This window comes from Syngnathoides biaculeatus, chromosome 11, assembly GCF_019802595.1.
Source record: "Syngnathoides biaculeatus isolate LvHL_M chromosome 11, ASM1980259v1, whole genome shotgun sequence".
NCBI lineage: Eukaryota > Metazoa > Chordata > Actinopteri > Syngnathiformes > Syngnathidae > Syngnathoides > Syngnathoides biaculeatus.
Genome location: NC_084650.1, coordinates 18,826,750 through 18,845,370, shown reverse-complemented (window position 1 = coordinate 18,845,370; position 18,621 = coordinate 18,826,750). Strand labels below are relative to the sequence as shown.

Below are 18,621 nucleotides of genomic sequence, written 5' to 3'. Positions count from 1 at the left end.
AAGAAATAACTTGTCTTCCCTTTTTATTTTGCCAGAGGTCAGTTCTGCATCAGTACCAGGTTAGTATACAGTGTGATATACATTAAATACATTAGTTGCCGCCATTAAATGATGATAAATGATTTCCTCCTATGATTTCTGATCAAAAGTGTTGTTATGGTGCAGTAATTAATGTTGTCATTGTTTGCATTGAAGTAAATAATTACACATAATGAGATGACATAATTGATGTAATCTATTACATTCCTAGGAGACAGTGTGTAATCAGATTACACTTTTGGACATTTCCATGATTAGATAAAAAAAATGGCTGCAATCTTGTCTAGCTTTGGCTTTCTAAAGCCGGAGCTTCTGATTGGCTCACTCTGGTCACGTGCCATTCTGTCGTAGTCCCAAACGTGAAATATTTTTCCAAATATGACTATTGAAGTTGCACCTTGTTGGGCAATCGATTGCTTTGTTTGTTATTTTAAACAATGTTTGACTCATGGTAACATTTCAAGCACATATAGTGAAGAAAATAAGTATTTGAACACCCTGCTATATTGCAAATTCTCCCACTTAGAGATCATGGAGGAGTCTGAAATTTTATTTGTAGGTGCATGTCCACTGTGAGAGAGACAATCTAAACAGAAAACTCCAGAAATCACAATGTATGATTTTTTTTTAACAATTTGTGAGATACAGCTCCAAATAAATATTTGAACACCTGAGAAAACCAATGTTAATATATGATAATAATAATAATAATAATAATGTGAAGAAAATAAGTATTTGAGCACCGTGCTATATTGCAAGAGAGATAATCTAAAAAGAAATATCCAGAAATCACAATGTATGATTTTTTTTTTCAACAATTTGTGAGATACAGCTGCAAATAAATATTTGAACACCTTAGAAAACCAATGTTAATATATGATAATAATAATAATGTGAAGAAAATAAGTATTTGAGCACCGTGCTATATTGCAAGAGAGATAATCTAAAAAGAAATATCCAGAAATCACAATGTATGATTTTTTTTTCAACAATTTGTGAGATACAGCTACAAATAAATATTTGAACACCTGAGAAAACCAATGTTAATATATGATAATAATAATAATAATAATGTGAAGAAAATAAGTATTTGAGCACCGTGCTATATTGCAAGAGAGATAATCTAAAAAGAAATATCCAGAAATCACAATGTATGATTTTTTTTTTCAACAATTTGTGAGATACAGCTCCAAATAAATATTTGAACACCTGAGAAAACCAATGTTAATATATGATAATAATAATAATAATAATAATGTGAAGAAAATAAGTATTTGAGCACCGTGCTATATTGCAAGAGAGATAATCTAAAAAGAAATATCCAGAAATCACAATGTATGATTTTTTTCACGATTTATTTGTGTGATACAGCCGCAAATAAGTATTTGAACACCTGTCTATCAGCTAGAATTCTGACCCTCAAAGACCTGTTAGTCCACCTTTCAAACTCCACCTCCACTCCATGTATTATCCTAAATCATATTTCACCTGTGTGAGGTCGTTAGCTGCGTAAAGACACCTGTCCACCCCATGCAATCAGTAAGACTCAAAGTTGTAACATGACCAGGACCAAAGAGCTCTCCAAAGACACCAGAGACAAAATTGTACAACTCCACACGGCTGGAAAGGGCTACGGAGAAATTGCCAAGCAGCTTGGTGAAAAAAGGCCCACTGTTGGAGAAATCATGAGAACATTGAAGAAGCTAAACATGACGGTCAGTCTCAATCGGACTGAAGTCCCATGCAAGATATCACCTCGTGGGGTCTCGGTGATCCTTAGAAAGGTGAGGAATCAGCCCAGGACTACACAACAGGACTTGGCCAATGACCTGAAAAGAGCTGGGACCACCGTTTCCGAGGTGACTGTTGGTAATACACTAAGACGTATCAAGGTTCTGGTGTGGCCTAGCCAGTCTCCAGACCTAAACCCATTGGAAAATCTTTGGAACTCCGTGTTTCTCAGCGACAGTCCAGAAACATGTGTGGAGGAGTGGACCAAAATCCCTGCAGTGTCTGCAAATCTGGTGAACAACTACAAGAAACGTTTGACCTCTGCGATGGCAAACAAAGGCTACTGTACCAAATATTAACATTGGTTTTCTCAGGTGTTCAAATATTTATTTGCAGCTGTATCACACAAATAAATCATAAATCATAAATTGTGATTTCTTTTTCGACTATCTCTCTCACAGTGGACATGCACCTACAAATAAAATTTCAGACTCCTCCATGATTTATAAGTGGGAGAATTTGCAATATAGTAGGGTGTTCAAATACTTATTTTCTTCCCTGTGTATGAAAATTGACTTTCGAACAGTTTTATCGCGTCCGTCACGACGCCTCACTAGCATAAATAGATGAATAAAGATATATGTGTCATGCTCCTGGATTCCAGCCAGGGCTGGGCGTGGCCAGCTGATCTGAAGGTGCACACCTGCGCCTCATGACCTTTGATTAAGACCCAGTACATATAGTACCCGGGGGACGACTATTACTCTGCTAGATCGTTGCCTCTCATGCCTCGTTCCCGCACTACCGTACTCCTGACGTCTACCTCCCGTGTACCGACCAACGCCTGTCTCCCGACCTACCCCGTAAGCCTGCCGTTACTGATCTTGCTGCTTGTTTGGACTGACTCCCTGGTAACCGACATTGGAACGAATAAAGGCTTATTCCGCACTGCTTACCTCTCACCTGAGTCGTGCATTTGGGTCCACCCCCGAGTCTCGTCCGTGACAATATGATTTTGAAATATCAACACAAATATTTTTGGAGCAACTCTTGAGCAATAACTGCAAGTGAAAATGTCCGCTGTATAAATGTTGTTTTGTTGCCGTCTGTAGAGGAGTTTTGTACACTGGTGATAACTGAAGCTTTTCCAGAAGATTCCGGCGTGTTTAAGTGCACGGCCCAAAATTCCTTCGGCTGGGCCTCATGTTCGGCCACGCTGGACGTTTACAGCGGTGAGTTCATTACTGTATAGAATATTGCAAGCGCATTTGGATGAGTGTCGAATTAGCGCGCTAACGGAACCCGCAACCCACAAAATGTTAAATATGCAGATCTTGAGGAGCAGCTGGAGATCGAGGCAATTCGCCAGCGGGAAGAAGATGAGCGCTCTGCGTCGGCAGAGTTCCAGCATGAGAGGTCTCGCTTCCATGCCTGCGAAGACTTCCCCACATCGCGGACCGACTCCACGATTGCCCCCCCGCCTGACTTGCTTCGCAGCTCCCCGGAAGACGATTTCACAAATCGAGTCGGGTGAGTGCGCCTTGCTAAAACAAACACGTCTTGTTCGTCTGCTTAATTCAAGCTGAGAAGACATCTGTTGGCCTGAATATTTATTTAAATCCAGGAATTGTATGAATATGTATTCTTGTACAGTTGACTGAACATTCTGCCAAACAAAAGCAGTCACAAATAATTTTGTGGTATATTTGACTTTTTTGGTTTGCTTGAACCAATATAAGGTGGTGGAGGGATTGGGGGGCAATGCAATATACTCACTCTCTCGCCTCTGAGCATGTCCAAACCATCGAAGTCTGCTCTCTCGAATCTTGTCTCCAAAACATCCAGCTTTGGCTGTCCCTCTAATGAGCTCATTTCTAATCCTATCCAACCTGGTCACTCCGAGCGAGAACCTCAACATCTTCATTTCTGCCACCTCCAGTTCTGCTTCCTGTTGTTTCTTCAGTGCCACCGTCTCTAATCCGTACATCATGGCCGGCCTCACCACTGTTTTGTAAACTTTGCCCTTCATCCTACCAGACACTCTTCTGTCACATAACACACCAGACACCTTTCGCCAGCTGTCCCAACCTGCTTGGACCCGTTTCTTCACTTCCTGACCACACTCTCCATTGCTCTGTATTGTTGACCCCAAGTATTTGAAGTCGTCCACCCTCGCTATCTCTTCTCCCTGTAGCCTCACTCTTCCCCCTCCACTTTTCTCATTCACGCACAGATATTCGTTTTTACTTCGGCTAATCTTCATTCCTCTCCTTTCCAGTGCATGTCTCCATCTTTCCAATTGTTCCTCTGCATGCTCCCTGCTTTCACTGCATATGACAATATCATCTGCGAACATCATGGTCCAAGGGGATTCCAGTCTAACCTCATCTGTCAGCCTATCCATTACCACTGCAAATAGGAAGGGGCTCAGAGCTGATCCCTGATGCAGTCCCACCTCCACCTTAAATTCCTCTGTCACACCTAAGGCACACCTCACCATTGTTCTGCTGCCATCATACATGTCCTGTACTATTTTAACATACTTCTCTGCCACACCAGACTTACGCATGCAGTACCACAGTTCCTCTCTTGGTACTCTGTCATAGGCTTTCTCTAGATCCACAAAGACACAATGTAGCTCCTTCTGACCTTCTCTGTACTTTTCCACGAGCATCCTCAAGGCAAATAATGCATCTGTGGTACTCTTTCTAGGCATGAAACCATACTGTTGCTCGCAGATACTTACTTCTGTCCTGAGTCTAGCCTCCACTACTCTTTCCCATAACTTCATTGTGTGGCTCATCAACTTTATTCCTCTATAGTTCCCACAGCTCTGAACATCCCCTTTGTTCTTAAAAATGGGAACTAGAACACTTTTCCGCCATTCTTCAGGCATCTTTTCGCCCGCTAGTATTCTGTTGAATAAGTTGGTCAAAAACTCCACAGCCATCTCTCCAAATTGCTTCCATACCTCTACCGGTATGTCATCAGGACCAACTGCCTTCCCATTTTTCATCCTTTGTAATGCCTTTCTGACTTCCCCCTTAGTAATCATTTCCACTTCCTGGTCCTTCACTCTTGCCTCTTCAACTCTTCCTTCTCTCTCATTTTCTTCATTCATCAACTTCTCAAAGTATTCTTTCCATCTATTTAGCACACTACCGGCACCAGTCAACACATTTCCATCTCTATCCTTAATCAGCCTAACCTGCTGCACATCCTTCCCATCTCTATCCCTCTGTCTGGCTAACCTGTAGAGATCCTTTTCTCCTTCTTTCGTGTCCAACCTGGTGTACATGTCTTCATATGCCTCTTGTTTAGCCTTTGCCACCTCTACCTTTGCCCTACGTCGCATCTCGATGTACTCCTTTCGCCTCTCCTCAGTCCTCTCAGTATCCCACTTCTTCTTCGCTAATCTCTTTCCTTGTATCACTCCCTGTATTATGGGGTTCCACCACCAAGTCTCCTTCTCCCCTTTCCTACCAGATGACACACCAAGTACTCTCCTGCCTGTCTCTCTGATTAATTGGACACCCTAAATTGCCCCTAGGTGTGATTGTGAGTGCGGCTGTTTGTCTCGATGTGCCCTGCGATTGGCCAGCAACCGGTTCTGGGTGTACCCCGCCTCCTGCCCGATGACAGCTGGGATAGGTTCCACCACTGCCGGGACCCTTGTGAGGATAAGCGGATCAGAAAATGGATGAATGGATGTATAGTGCCTTAAAGTGCAATAGCCAGGATTAGACCACCAGGGGGCAATGTCGCTTCGACGTTGTGGGGTTTAAAAAAAAAAAAAAAAAAAAAAAAAAAAACGATCACTCAAGCGGCGGTGGGGGGCTTTGGCGTTTTGGTCCTGGTCGAAGTTGCCAGCGTTGTCGCTTCTCGGCTGTCGTCTTCCCACTTTCAAGGAAAACGCTCGCGCATATTACCGAGTGTCTCCTCTAAACTTTAAACACAAAAGTCCAAAGACGTTTTGCCAGGTAAGACATATTTTCTCGTGACTTTTTTTTTTGTTTTTTTGGGGGGCAGCACTCGCTGTTTCATACCAATGTTGCCTGCTTATGAAGTGTGCTTATTGTCCCTATTTTTAATCATTGGCAAGTTGTGTTATCTGTTAATACTTTTGTCATTTTATTTTATTTTATTTTAGAAACACAGTCATACTCACTCGTTTTTTGTTTTTTTTTTTTTTAATTTAGAGTATTTAGAGAAGTTGCGAAACTGCGTTTGGAAAAAGTTTTGATGAATTGAATTGCTAAAATGTGGGCACACCTGTTTCTCATCGCTAATTGAAGTCAACAAAAATGAAACTTATCTATTCTTCAATCATCTTATCTTTGAAATGAACACGTTACGTCATATTCTGTCCTTTTTTTATTATGGTCCTTTTGATCAATCGAGAGGGCCCACTTGTTAACGGCCTGTGTGCAGACTGCATGCCACACGGCTCATATTGAAGCCAAATGGTGTCTTAGAATAAATTATGAGCTCATCTGAGGCTGCTAATATTTCCCTAGTCCGCATGCTTGTCTCTCTTTGCCAAAGAATTTACAGACTTTTTTTGTTGTTTTTTTTTTAAGCCCTCTTTCTCGCTCCTGTGAATTATGCATTTTGCTAACTTTTCAAAACAAATGTAGAAATCATGTTGAAATGGCTGTGTGGGCATTTACATGGAATGAAATGGTCAATATGCCATCTGAGAATGTCAGCACGAATGCTTTGGCTTTTTTCTTTGGGGGGGGTCCTATCCATATTCATATCTGATGAGCTATAGTCTCATCTGTTATGTGAAGTGCAGTCATGGCAACTTTTGTCCTCCGTTGCCCTCCGTCCTTGCCGGTTGCCGACCAGTCGCAGGGCACAACAGACAAACAGCCGCACTCACAATCACACCTAGGGGCAATTTAGAGTGTCTAATTAATGTTGCATGTTTTTTGGGATGTGGGAGGAAACCGGAGTGCCCGGCGAAAAGTGTCCTCAGAACTGTGAGGCTAACACTTTACCAGCTTATCCCACCGTGCCACCTTGGATGCTTGTAACAGTTTGAATACTTTTGGTTTGCACCATGAAACGATAAAATTGTATTAAGTATGGGTAAATGTTCGCCTTGATTATTTATCCGTCCTTGCGTTTTCTATCCCGCTAGGGTCACGGGTGAGCTGAGGCCTATCCCAGCTGACTTTGGGTGAGGGGCAGGGGGTAGGCCCCAGATTGGTTGCCGGCCAATCACAGAGCAAATATAAGCAAACTAACTCGTATTAATACGTAAGGGCACTTGAGAGTCTTAAATGAATTTAACATGCTTGTTTTGGAACGTGGCCGCTCGTCCAACCACCCGCACAGAATTCTCAAAAGTACAAAGAGGCGACACGCTTGCAAACGCCACACCGGAAGGCCAGAGTCTGGATTCAAACCCACAAGCTTAGAAATGTGAGGCAGACGCTCTAACCACTGTTTCACCCTGCCATAATCGAGACATTATTGCTACAAATGTGTGTTTTGTATGGTATTCATGAAATGATGAAGTATGTAATTGAGCAGTTGTAGAGTTGAAGGTGACCTCATCTATTTTTGAGATGATAACTAAAGATGTCGGAGCACATTTACTGGATTGCATTGTTCACTTTGTTAGTCACAGAGGACGAAAAGGATAGTACGTACACTTTAACCCGTGCCATGCAAACGTTCTGTGTGAGCATGCGTGCGTGCGTGAGTCACCAGTTGTGTGTCTGCACCTGCCATCCGATGTCCGAATTCCTCGACCAATATAGCTTTGCCCACTTAATCTCTTTCTCTCCCTCGCGCGCGGTCTGCAAATACAAGGCCTCAGATCAGCCAGGCGTGAACTCTGGAAAGTCTTCCATTCTCATCCCTGAAGCGCTAAACGTTGCTGGCGTTAAAATCGGGGTTAAAATATAGAGGATGAATCACCGCGGGGCATTTTGTGTTCCTACTATTAAAAACAAGTTTAGCGGTATATAAAACTTGCAGTCCTCTTCAAATTCTGAAAGTTTGCATGGGTACAACAGGACTCGTTTCTTCAACTTGCTTTGTTCTCTGCAAATATTTAAAAATGACCATTTCTTTTTGATCCAATAGTCCCCTGAACAGGAGACTTTGTCAATAAAATTGGTGGATGGCATTCTCAGTCATTATTCGCCTTTTTAGCTTAAAGGAGAAACCCAGTGGTTTGCATGAGCAGTGTATCCTTTAGGTCATGTAATATGTACCCTATTTTGACAATGTGATGTTTATATCCTCTCTCATTTAAGTGTTTTGAGAAGATTTTTGTCGACAGTTACGAATTTTCAGAGGTGCTGCCATTTTCGCAAGTCACATGACCTACGCGTGCGGATGTGACGTCCACTGTGCCCCAACAAAGGCTCGATTACACGGGAGACCATTTTGCCCAGCGCTGATTTCTCTTATTTACTTTCATACAGATTTGAACCTGTGGCTGTAATTAATGTTGAATATTCGGATGGTTCTTCGGACAGGAATGAGGCGGAGTCTGACGACTGAGCTTTCAGGCGGCGGAGTCCTTTCGCCTGTCTTCAGCATCCGGGGTTAACGGCCTCCGCCGCCTGGAACCTCTGCTCGTGGCCGCCACCGGAGCTCGCTTGTGAGACTCCGCGTCATTCCCGTCTGAAGAACCATCCGCGGCTGCCGGCCCGGAGCTCCCGGGGGATTTTCTTTACGCACTTATGTCGCACGTAGGCCTCTGAGTAGTCAGACTCCGCGTCATTCTGCCCGAAGAACCGTCCGAATAGTCAACATTTACAGCTACAGGTTCAAATCTGTATGGAACTATTCCTCTGTCTTCCCGATCAACCGATACTGCTATTTCTTCATCAGATGAGGATAAGGCAGAGAAATCAGCGCTGTCCCTTGTAATCCAGCACGTGGAACGACACGGGACACGTCACATACGCCCACGTAGATTATGTGACTCGCGGAAATGGCAGCTCCCCTGAAAATTCCTAATTGTCGATTTTAAAAAAAAAAAAAAAAAAAAAAAAAAAAAAAAAAAAAAATTCTCAAAACACTATTAAATGAGAGAGGATTTAACATCACATTGTCAAAATAGGGTACATATTACATGACCTTTTGGATACACTGTTCATGCAAACCACTAGATTTCCCTTTTAAACTTTCATTTTAAAACCGAATACTGGCAGATTTTGGTATGACCGTTTAAACCATGATATTGTTCGGAATGCTTTAAAATGTTTTATTTTTCCGCTAATGAGTCATGACACCTGAACCGAAAGCAATCGTCTGAAGGAAGCGGTCTCTCTTAAGCGGATACTTTGACATTTTGGCATCCCTGCAAAGTTTGTTGTGGAGCATCTGTCGTGATTTTCCTGGGGGGGGGCTATATTCAAAGCTACCTGGGTTTGTGTGTAAAATGTAATTGTGCCCGCACCGCACATATTAAATCCTGACTTGGATCTGGCTAATCTATTTATTTTTTTAAGAAAGCTGCATTTATTTTGACCGACTACTTTTCAAGCCTGGTGACGTTCAGGCCTTTTCAATTAATAAATCACTTTTAATAGTTCGTGTTTGACAGTCAGACAAAATATCTCAAAATAGAATGAGCCAAAGACTTTTAAGAACAGATAGGGGAAAAAAAATAATTAGCATCTATCAATCTGTCATGTTTTACAAAAAAAGTTTGTACACTTTTAGGATTACAGCAAACCACAGTGACACCCATTCTCCAAAAATGACAGTGGTGACCCCTACTAGGAGAGGCTGTCCTAAAATTACCACAAGAGCTCAGCAATGACTCATCCTGGAGGTCACAAAGGAAACCAGGACAGGAGCTAAAGAAATGCAGGCGTCAATTGTCTCAGTTAAGGTCAGTGCTCACGACTCTACAATAAGAGACTGAGCAGAAATGACATCCACAGCAGAGTTCCAAGGGAAAAACAATTGCTGACCAAAAACAACCAAAATGCAACTGAATGATTCCCGAAACTTTTGAGAATATATTCAGTAGATTGACGAAATGAAAGTTGAATTTCACGTCAGACATAAATGTAACGCAGCAAACCAACAATTCTAACATGAGGGATCAGGGGGTGCTTTTCTCCTTCAGGAGCTGGTTGACTAGTTCTGAATCAGTTGTGATTGATGGAACCAAGAATTTTGCTCTATACCCGAGAATTCCAAAAAAGCTTTCGTTTGTGACCTCAAGTTTGACTCGTGCTTGGTTAATGCAGCAGGACAACAGTCCTAAACACACAAGCAAGTCAACTTCAGAATGGTTTTTATTTAAATGTTGTGGCAAAACCTTAAAAACCATTCATGCTCTAATCCTCCATTTTTTTCTGGATTAAAACATTTCTGCGGGGAACAGTGGGTCAAAATATCTCCACAGGGATATGAAAGGGTCATTGCAGTTAGAGAAACTTGATTTCAGTTGCCGCTGAAGGTGGACCAATCAGTTACGGTACTGAATAAAGAACAGGACTAAACATAGGCTCATTGGTCATTTCGACTCATAAACCGACTCATGATCGTGAAATTCATTATTTTTTTTATATTGCATGTTAGACGGAACAGTGGCTTTTAACTGCATCGTTGTTATGGTCCCATCCTGCAAGCTTTCTATTTCAAACTGGCGGACTATCTCGCCCAGGTCCCAGGAGCCTCTTCTGGTCAAGCGCTCTTCTGAAGATCACTTCAGCCACAGTCAGGAGGAGGTATCGCTGCGCTTGGAGGTCCGTCACTCGCCAGAAGTCACAATCGACACGCCCGGCCCTTGCCTTCCATCTTCACCAGTACCTCCTGCACAGGTCCAAGAAAAAGTCCCAACACCCAAGCTGTTCACACCAAACAAGTTCAGTTTTAATGTAAGAACTATTCATTACAAGCCGTCCCTCTGCTCCCAGTGCACTTTCCACTTCTGAACCATTCCGCCTTATTTGTTGTTCATGCTCTTCTTTTGTCCAGTCCTCCCCGTCAGGAGGCAACGCTATGAACCTGCCAGACATACCGACTTTTAAACCAGGCACCTTCCCTCCCAGTGCCTTCAACTATGCGCGGCCGAGACACTTTATTCAATCCCAGTCAGCCTTCCAGGCCCCCAGCTATGAAAGCGTGATAAGGGAGGCTCAGGAGAACCAGGTCAATTCCCAGGAGAAGAGCTCCAAGCATAGTTCAAGCGCTGCTGAAGTCCAAAGCCAAACTAAAACGAGGTCTTCACATAGCCAGTCGCTGCCAAAGTCCTTGTCTCACACTCAGTCTCAGTTTCAGTCATTGAGCCTGACTCCCAATCAGACACAGCCCAATGGGACCAGCAAGTCGTCCCCATCGTCATCCAGCATCAGCTCGCCCATTTCATCTTCCTCTGTTACGCCTTCTTCTCTGCCGGCCTCCTCGACGCCACGTGTGACCATGCGCTCGACCATAACCCTCACCCCCAGCGTCCCGAGCGCCAGTGGCCTCGGGAGCGCCTCTCTCCCGGCCAACCAGGACGCCATGTCTGCTCCCGCCGCCTACCTCTGCTCCGTGCTGCCCTCCCGGTCGTCTCTCTCCACCTACTCAAAACTGTCCCCCAACTCCACCCTTCCCGCTTCCCGCTCACCGCTAGCACCTTCAAGCCCTCACCTCCCTAAAAAAGAATCCTCGCCTTCCTCCTCTTCTCAGCAGCCTCCTCCATCGTCCCCTTCCTACTCTCGCTCCGACTTTTCCCCAACTACTCCCTCGCTCCCCCAGCCCAACACACCTAATTGCCATAACAGAGAGCCACCCCCGGTTGTCTCAATGCCCGCCCACTACAAGGGGACGCCCAGCACGTGAGTAAACATCACCTTCACATCCCTCCTCATTACGCACAAATTTGGTTAAAATGGGTACGATGTCGCCAGCCTGTGGTACAAGTATTGCAAAGTATTTTTTGTTTTAGCTGGTTGGGCGCCAAAGTTGGGGAGGAATCAGAGTGCAAAATTTCAGTATTTTCCATTGCCTTTGTGTACCTGCCACTGATGACAAACCATTACTGATTTATTTTTTCACTCTTTCATGACAATGTACGATACTAAAATATGCAAATGGTTACCTGTACGCTACCTTACTCAAAATATTTGATGGCTAAGGTTTAGATTAATTCTTATTTGGAAAAATAGCTTCACAATTGAAACAATTTTGAAAGCAGCCTCCTGAAAAGTTTGACCTTCAAGTCGGGAATGTTTGGAGACTTTTTTTTTTTTTTTCTCTGTATTTTTGGTTCTGCCTAAAAGTTGTAAGGTCCATTATGCCTTCATTGCTTCCCAAGAGCAAGCAATTACATAAAAGAATACACCGGGGAACACACTTTTAGTTTTTAACTAATTTTGGGGTGTGGATTCCAAAACCGATCTGTTTTTCTCAATGATGTAATTTCTTTTTACCTATAAATCCCCATTTTCTTAAAAACATCAAAAATACTGTACTTAACAGATTCACTTGTTATATAAAACTTTTCAAATTCTGACATACAATGAAATAATCAGACTTGACTGCGATGTTTATTTAACATGATTGTTTTACAAAAGATAGGGCACAAATCCTCTTAATTCCTACTTTACCCCGTTTTCAGATATTGATACTTCCAGGTACTGACCTAGTGGATACTGCATACACTCCATGACAGCTTTTTTTAAGCTGTGGGGACACAAAATACTTGACTTGCTAGGGGAAAAAAATGATTGCAATTTTGCAAACAGCATGCCAATTTTAGTTTTAATCAGTATAAAAATCTAACTCAATGGATTTTTTTTTTCCATGTTATTTCAATCCACAATGTTTGATGACCAAGAGGTTTTGATACTCTTTCTGTACTAGCTATCTCTCGGGTCTAATGCTGGTCTGGTCTGTCAATAGACTCCTCGTCGTCGTCTTTTCCTTTTGGCTTGTCCCGTTAGGGGTCTGCACAGCGTGACATCTCAGATGAACGCTCATATTTGTTCAGCACATTTTTTTACGCCGGATGCCCTTCCTGATGCAACTCCTCTTGGGGAGTAGAAGCCCCAGTGAGATACAAACTCATGACTCCGGGTTTACCAAACCAATGCTCTGACCACTGAGTTATGGGGCTTCTTTCTGTACTAGATATTCCTTCTTTATTCACAGACTTCTCATTCTTTTTTTTTTTTTTTTTTCCCATCCCAGTCTCCCTAAGCCCATCCTTAAGAAGACTGTAGTTTCTCGACCGTCTTCCTCTCGCTCCACGGATGAAGAAATTCAGGGTTCCAAAGATGCTCTCATCCAGGATCTGGAAAAGAAGCTCCGATCGAAAGAAGTGAGGAGAAGAAACAGCCAGGTACAATATAGTGTGTGTGTGTGTGTGTGTGTGTGTATACACACACATTTTTTTTTTAACTTAAGATAAATATCAACGCACTGATTTAACGTTCATGCTTCATGTCGAACAGAAACTTTCTTATGAGGAGCGTATGGCTCGAAGGCTGCTGGGTCCAGACAACGCCAACTGTGTGTTTGACCAAGACAGTCTTTCGGACTCACAACTTGACCAGGTGCTGTTCACTTTTCTTTAAATGTTTAAATGCTCCTGTAGTGCAACGATTAGCGTGTGCATCGTATGCTGCCTCCCAATCCCCGTCGCTATCATCGAGGCTAATAAGTGGCTGATTGATAACCCGGCTACCCTCTCGGGGCCTTCTGTAGATGACATTTTTGCCCACTTTCTGAGAATAGTACCATGTCATTGGCCCAAAAAAAAAATAATAATATTAACTTTCTCTTCGTTTGCAGCCAGATTCCCCAGAAGGAAGACACACCGGTGGGCTATGGTAAATGCAACTGTGTGATCACTGACCCAAGTTTTAGTCAGGTTAAGTAGTTTTAAGGAGTTTTAGGAGAAAGTCCTTTGAATTCAAGAAGGCCCAACAAGTAGAAAAATGCTCAAAAGATTGCTGGGGATTGTGCCCTTCCTCTCAATGTTCTCCGTTTATATCTTAGCTCAAGGAAAAACTTTAATATGAATGCTCGTCTGTTGCTGAATCAAAGGTCAGCCATGTGATACTGAATGAATTTTATTTCTGGATTCATTTGGAGATACAAAATAAAACATTGTTGAATGCCATGTAGGGATGTTAAGTTTGCCAAATAAGGTCAGATGGAAGGATCTTCTGATAATTTTAATTAGTCCAGCAGATATAAATCCCAAGGTTAAGATAGCATAGCATAGGCGTGTGTTGTTAGTAGCAGACTAGTAAAATCTACTCAGTTGGTGGTGAATCGCAGTGGCAGTAATAAAAAAAAAATATTAATCAAAATTCCTACAGGGGGAAGCACCACAGTGGAACAGATGAGGGGGGGAATGAGGGCTCGGCTATCCAGGAGAAATGTTACGCCCCCCGCTTCCTGCAGATCCCCCAAGACCTCACTGTTGAAGAGGGTCGCTTCTGTCGAATTGACTTCAAGGTGAGAAGACGCGCAAACACCCGTTCAAAGTGTCACTTTTGAAAAAAGAAAAATGCTGCTTATAAACGTTTGGGAGACTTGCTAGCAGAATTCGAAAGCCCTTCGCTCGTGCTCAGGTTGGAGGACTCCCTACGCCAGATGTCTGCTGGTACTTGGATGGGAAAGAGATACGTCCGGATGACTACCACAAGATGCTCGTTTGTGAGAAAGGGATGCACTCGTTCATTATCGAGATTGTCACCGTGCACCATGCCGGCGTCTACGAGTGCCTGGCCAGGAACCGTGCGGGGGAAAGCAGATTCAGCCTGAGGCTTGATGTCATCGGTAAAAAGTCATTACTTGTACATTCTTTAGTATACGTGGAAAAAGTCAACTGTTTAAAAAAAAAAAATGGCAATATTGCACAACTGCTTCAGATTTAAATGTGGGAAAACGGCTTGAATCCAATTTTTGATCTTGTTGTTTTCCCCATTCTGTGCAGCCCAAGAGGCTCTCCGCCCACCAACTTTTGTGCAAAAGATGTCAAATTTCCGAGCTCTCGAAGGTGACGCTGTGAGGTTGGAATGTAAGGTGGACGCCTCACCTCCTCCTCAACTCTTCTGGAAGAAAGATAAAGAAATGCTACGTATTGACCCAACCAGAATGAGGTGAGCAGGGTCAGAATCCTTCCCACTCGACCATATCAAAACAGTCAGGAACTTTTTTTTTTTTTTTTTGTGTGTGTGAAGCCTCTACCAAGACGGCTCAGGCAGGCAGTGCCTGTTGATAGAGAGGGTGACCAAGTCCGATGCCGGGTGGTACACGCTTTCTGCTATCAATGAAGCTGGCATGTCGACGTGCAACGCGAGACTGGATATAAGCTGTAAGTCTACTGAGGCTTTCTCCTCTCGGCACCAGAGAAGTCCACAAATGCTGCATGACACCATCACAGAGCAACCTGATGAGCACATAAACTGTCGCTACGGACCGCAGAATGCTGCACGTGGGCCACGAGCGTGAGCGTTACGTCTGTCCGCTGGAGACCGACTGGAACAAAGTACAAAGGCGCTTATTAGGTTTCCGCTCAATCGCGTAACGCACACCATCTGCTGTTTGTGTGCATGTGTGTGTGTGGTGCTAAGTGACCTGACTTTAGTTTAGCCAGGTGCTTAAAGCCCAAGTGTCATCCCTATAAACATTCTAAAATAGATATTGAAATGAAAAATACATATAACATTATTCACTTCGTCTATACGAAAAAATAAATATGAGCAGAGAGCGTGTCATCCATGCGCAAAGTTGCAGAAGTGTCATTCGACATCCAAGTGGTCGCCATATTGGCTGCATCCCCTGCCCATGACGTCACCCCGGACATTTGCCATTGAAAACCCGCTGTGGCCCCGACTATGGAATACGCCCCTTCAGACACGGAAGATCTTTTGGAAGAAGAGAACATCTCACAACCGAGTGAAGTGACAGGGGCAATAATCCCCTATCGTTTCGAGCCATGTTTAGATGATATGCGGATCACTTCTAACTAACAACAGACTCCCAGACAGTATGTGTGAGCCAGGCCAGCCGGAGCCGTGCTCGTCCGCGAGGCACGGCTTCAGCGGCGGCTCGTCCGCCCACCTAATATGGGACACGGAATCGGCGGACACAGCGCCGACGGGCAAATCAACACATTTAGCACCTCTGATTTACGGACACGAATCTTTTGCTACGTTCTGAAAGGATTACGTCCTCCCCCCAACATGTTTTTTTTTTGTTTGTTTTTTGTTTTTTTAGTAGCTGTATACACACCTACCTGTCATTTGTAACCCACGAAGCTCTCATTTTTTTGCACCCGTGCAATCCATTATTCCACATCGGACCAGGTCTCTTGGAAACTTAGGAAGAGTAAATCCATCCTCCCGAGTGTTCGAGCAATATCCAGCAATGCAACGAGCCGGCATTTTGGCTAACAAAAAGGAACAAAGAGCTGGCTTCCTGCAGGTAAAACGAGTAGAAACAAACAAGTCTGTTTGAGTACACTACTCCCCTGTACGTCACTTCTTGCCTCTTCTCGAAAACAAATCATGGCAGGAGTTACAAAAAGCCATACATGTCAAAATCATGTTTTGTGGCGAAAAAACCCTTGGGTCCATACTGGCGGCCGTTTCTTTTTCAATAATAACATACTAAAAATCATGCATTTCATGACAGTGGCCCTTGAAAGTGTGCATTGACACAAATACAGTCGAAGACCTTGCATTCATCAGAGTGGGACTCACATATTTAAGGTTGTTTTCTTTTACATCAAATCTGTTTAAGGTCCAAGACGCTGTTTCATGTTTAAAGTCCGTATTGCAAAGTGTTGTCAATACTGCCTGCCTGCATACATGTAAGTCTCAACTGGGCACTGAGCCTTTACTGCTCCGTGTTGTGTGGCGAGGAAGTTATTTTCAGGCGCTTGGCATGAGGGGAACGTTAACACTAAGGTGGTCCCTCAGTGAAATCCCCATCTCTTGTGATTTCACTTCAATTTCTTTAATCGCGTTATGACACGACCGTCCGAAGGAATTCTTGTGTAGACACTTTTGGATTTCAGTGTTTTAATCCCGACTTTTTATGCCCTTGCCAGGCCGAGCAATTCCGCCAATGAAAACGGCGCCCCCTGGCTCCCAAGCGTTGAAACTGCTTTCATCTTTGAGCCGCGTGCCCACCAACACCCTGGCAACAGACGCCCCCGGCCGGCGCAGCGCCCCCATATATGAGAGTGAGGAGCTGTAGACCCCTTTGAAAACGCACACAGAACTGTCAAAGCACTGATGCAGTAATTTAGTGACTCCAATACTGCCCCCCCCCCTCCCCTTTCCCAAAAATGTAATCTTCAGTCTTTATGTTGTTCACGTGTTGCTGACTGCATTTACCGTTTGGGGCTGAGGAGCTCATGTTGGATATGAACCTGTAAGCCCCGCAAGCCTTCCTGGCGTCACTGGGCTAAACGGTGAGCCAAGGTCACCATTACTGGAGGTTTATTAATAGTTTGTGTTGTCCCAGCCAGCCTCTCTTGTCCTGGCGGTCAAACGGTTTACAAAGAACAGTTTGTGCTTCATGACGGTCGGCATGATAAAAGCACATCTTGTGCGTCTTGCCTTAAAGCTCGGAAGATTTCACCTCAGCTTCCTGTCAAATACAAAGACCATCACTGTCTCGCATGTGAACGTTCGCCTCACTAACTACAGTACTGCACTTTAGTCATCTCCTCTCCAGTATCTCCAGTCACTATACACGCAAATATTTATTGCATTAAGCGTCAGTTTCATTACCAGCATCATCCGGCGTATATTAGTTTTTAAAGTTGATTCCTGTAATGTAGTGAAATTGTATTGGAATATATTGTCGCCTCCTGCCCTGCAATTGGTCAAACACTGATACTCATCCTGAACGTAGCTCCATAACCTTTCGTACTTTTCCAAACGTGAAATATGTCTCCACAGAATATGACCTCTTGATTTTTAAACCAGGAAATCCAGTACAGACTGCAGTGAGTAGAATAAGATGGTGGTTCATGCAAGAATACCAAAAGGAGACCTTTTGCCGGAATGTTACACTGGAGGCGGGAGCTTTTTTTTTTTTTTTTTTCCTTGAAACTGTTTGTTGTGTCAATTGTTTAGCATATAATAATAAAGTCATCATCTCAGGTTTGCCTCCTGTGTTCTCAAGTGAAACGTAGGGTGGTTTGATACTCCAACATCCCAATGGACCTTCCTGACTGGCAATCTTCAACCCCCCCAAAGCAACCGTTTCCATGTCCCGCAAGCTTCTGAAATGGCCACTGTACAGAACAGGTTTGAAGTGGATTCTCCATCGCGTATTTCTGGTAAAATTGCAGTATGTTTTTTGCCAAATGCGCCAGACTTCTCCAAGAGGCTTCTACAGAAAGGGCTCAACTATTTCACGCGAGGATATGTACACGGAATTAAGATCTTGGACGGAGCAGGACGCAATGTCAGTTGCAGCAAAATGTTGGCGATCGATTGCAAAAAGTTTGACGCCTCACAGACTTCACATTGAAAACCAACAGGATAAAATAGTGGAATCGTACTCCGCATGTCAAGCAGGATGAGTACTTTTTACTTGGAAAGATCACGAGTAATATCATTGTAGTCTTTAGAAGTGAGTTGGGTTTGATTTTCTAATGGTGATTGACTCAATCAGTACCGTAGTCACCAGATGAAAAAGTTTGAATTGGCTTGTAATCGAACCCAGTGCTCTGTCCTATAAATCTGATGTGATACAAATAGGCAAATCGACATTTCTCTTGCATGACATGGTGCATTTACGTATCCCTAACCTGACTCTTTGCCATAAAACAAAGTGCAGGTCAGTGATACACTAACAAAGTGAAAGTTGTTTGCCTGCACTGATAATCGACCCCTCCGTACAGGGCAC

The 18,621-nt window shown here is 43.5% G+C and overlaps 1 protein-coding gene across 4 annotated transcripts; it reads left to right on the top strand.

The window, feature by feature from the left end:
- Positions 1 to 2,551: 2,551 nt before the first annotated feature.
- On the top strand, positions 2,552 to 17,814 carry myot (myotilin). Of its 4 annotated transcripts, XM_061834801.1 has the most exons (14): positions 2,552 to 2,633; positions 2,883 to 3,002; positions 3,102 to 3,300; positions 10,418 to 10,499; positions 10,575 to 10,631; positions 10,732 to 11,576; positions 12,931 to 13,081; positions 13,194 to 13,295; positions 13,534 to 13,571; positions 14,067 to 14,205; positions 14,322 to 14,529; positions 14,687 to 14,852; positions 14,934 to 15,067; positions 16,808 to 17,814. In XM_061834801.1, the coding sequence occupies exons 6-14, from the start codon at positions 10,756 to 10,758 to the stop codon at positions 16,954 to 16,956; spliced, it is 1,908 nt and encodes a 635-aa protein (XP_061690785.1). In that variant the 5' UTR covers positions 2,552 to 2,633; positions 2,883 to 3,002; positions 3,102 to 3,300; positions 10,418 to 10,499; positions 10,575 to 10,631; positions 10,732 to 10,755; the 3' UTR covers positions 16,957 to 17,814. The 4 variants fall into 4 exon arrangements, with proteins under 4 accessions (XP_061690785.1, XP_061690783.1, XP_061690784.1 ...); XM_061834799.1 differs by having other exon boundaries at positions 2,572 to 2,633; positions 2,922 to 3,002; positions 10,418 to 10,631; XM_061834800.1 differs by lacking the exons at positions 2,552 to 2,633; positions 2,883 to 3,002; positions 3,102 to 3,300 and adding an exon at positions 5,577 to 5,750.
- Positions 17,815 to 18,621: the final 807 nt, after the last annotated feature.

Excerpts from the sequence above, each read along its gene's own strand:
- myot (XM_061834801.1), top strand. The coding sequence starts at position 10,756 with ATGAACCTGCCAGACATACCGACTTTTAAACCAGGCACCTTCCCTCCC. Across the intron at positions 14,206-14,321 it reads TCTGTCGAATTGACTTCAAG|GTTGGAGGACTCCCTACGCC; the intron begins GTGAGAAGACGC and ends GCTCGTGCTCAG. Across the intron at positions 14,853-14,933 it reads ATTGACCCAACCAGAATGAG|CCTCTACCAAGACGGCTCAG; the intron begins GTGAGCAGGGTC and ends GTGTGTGTGAAG.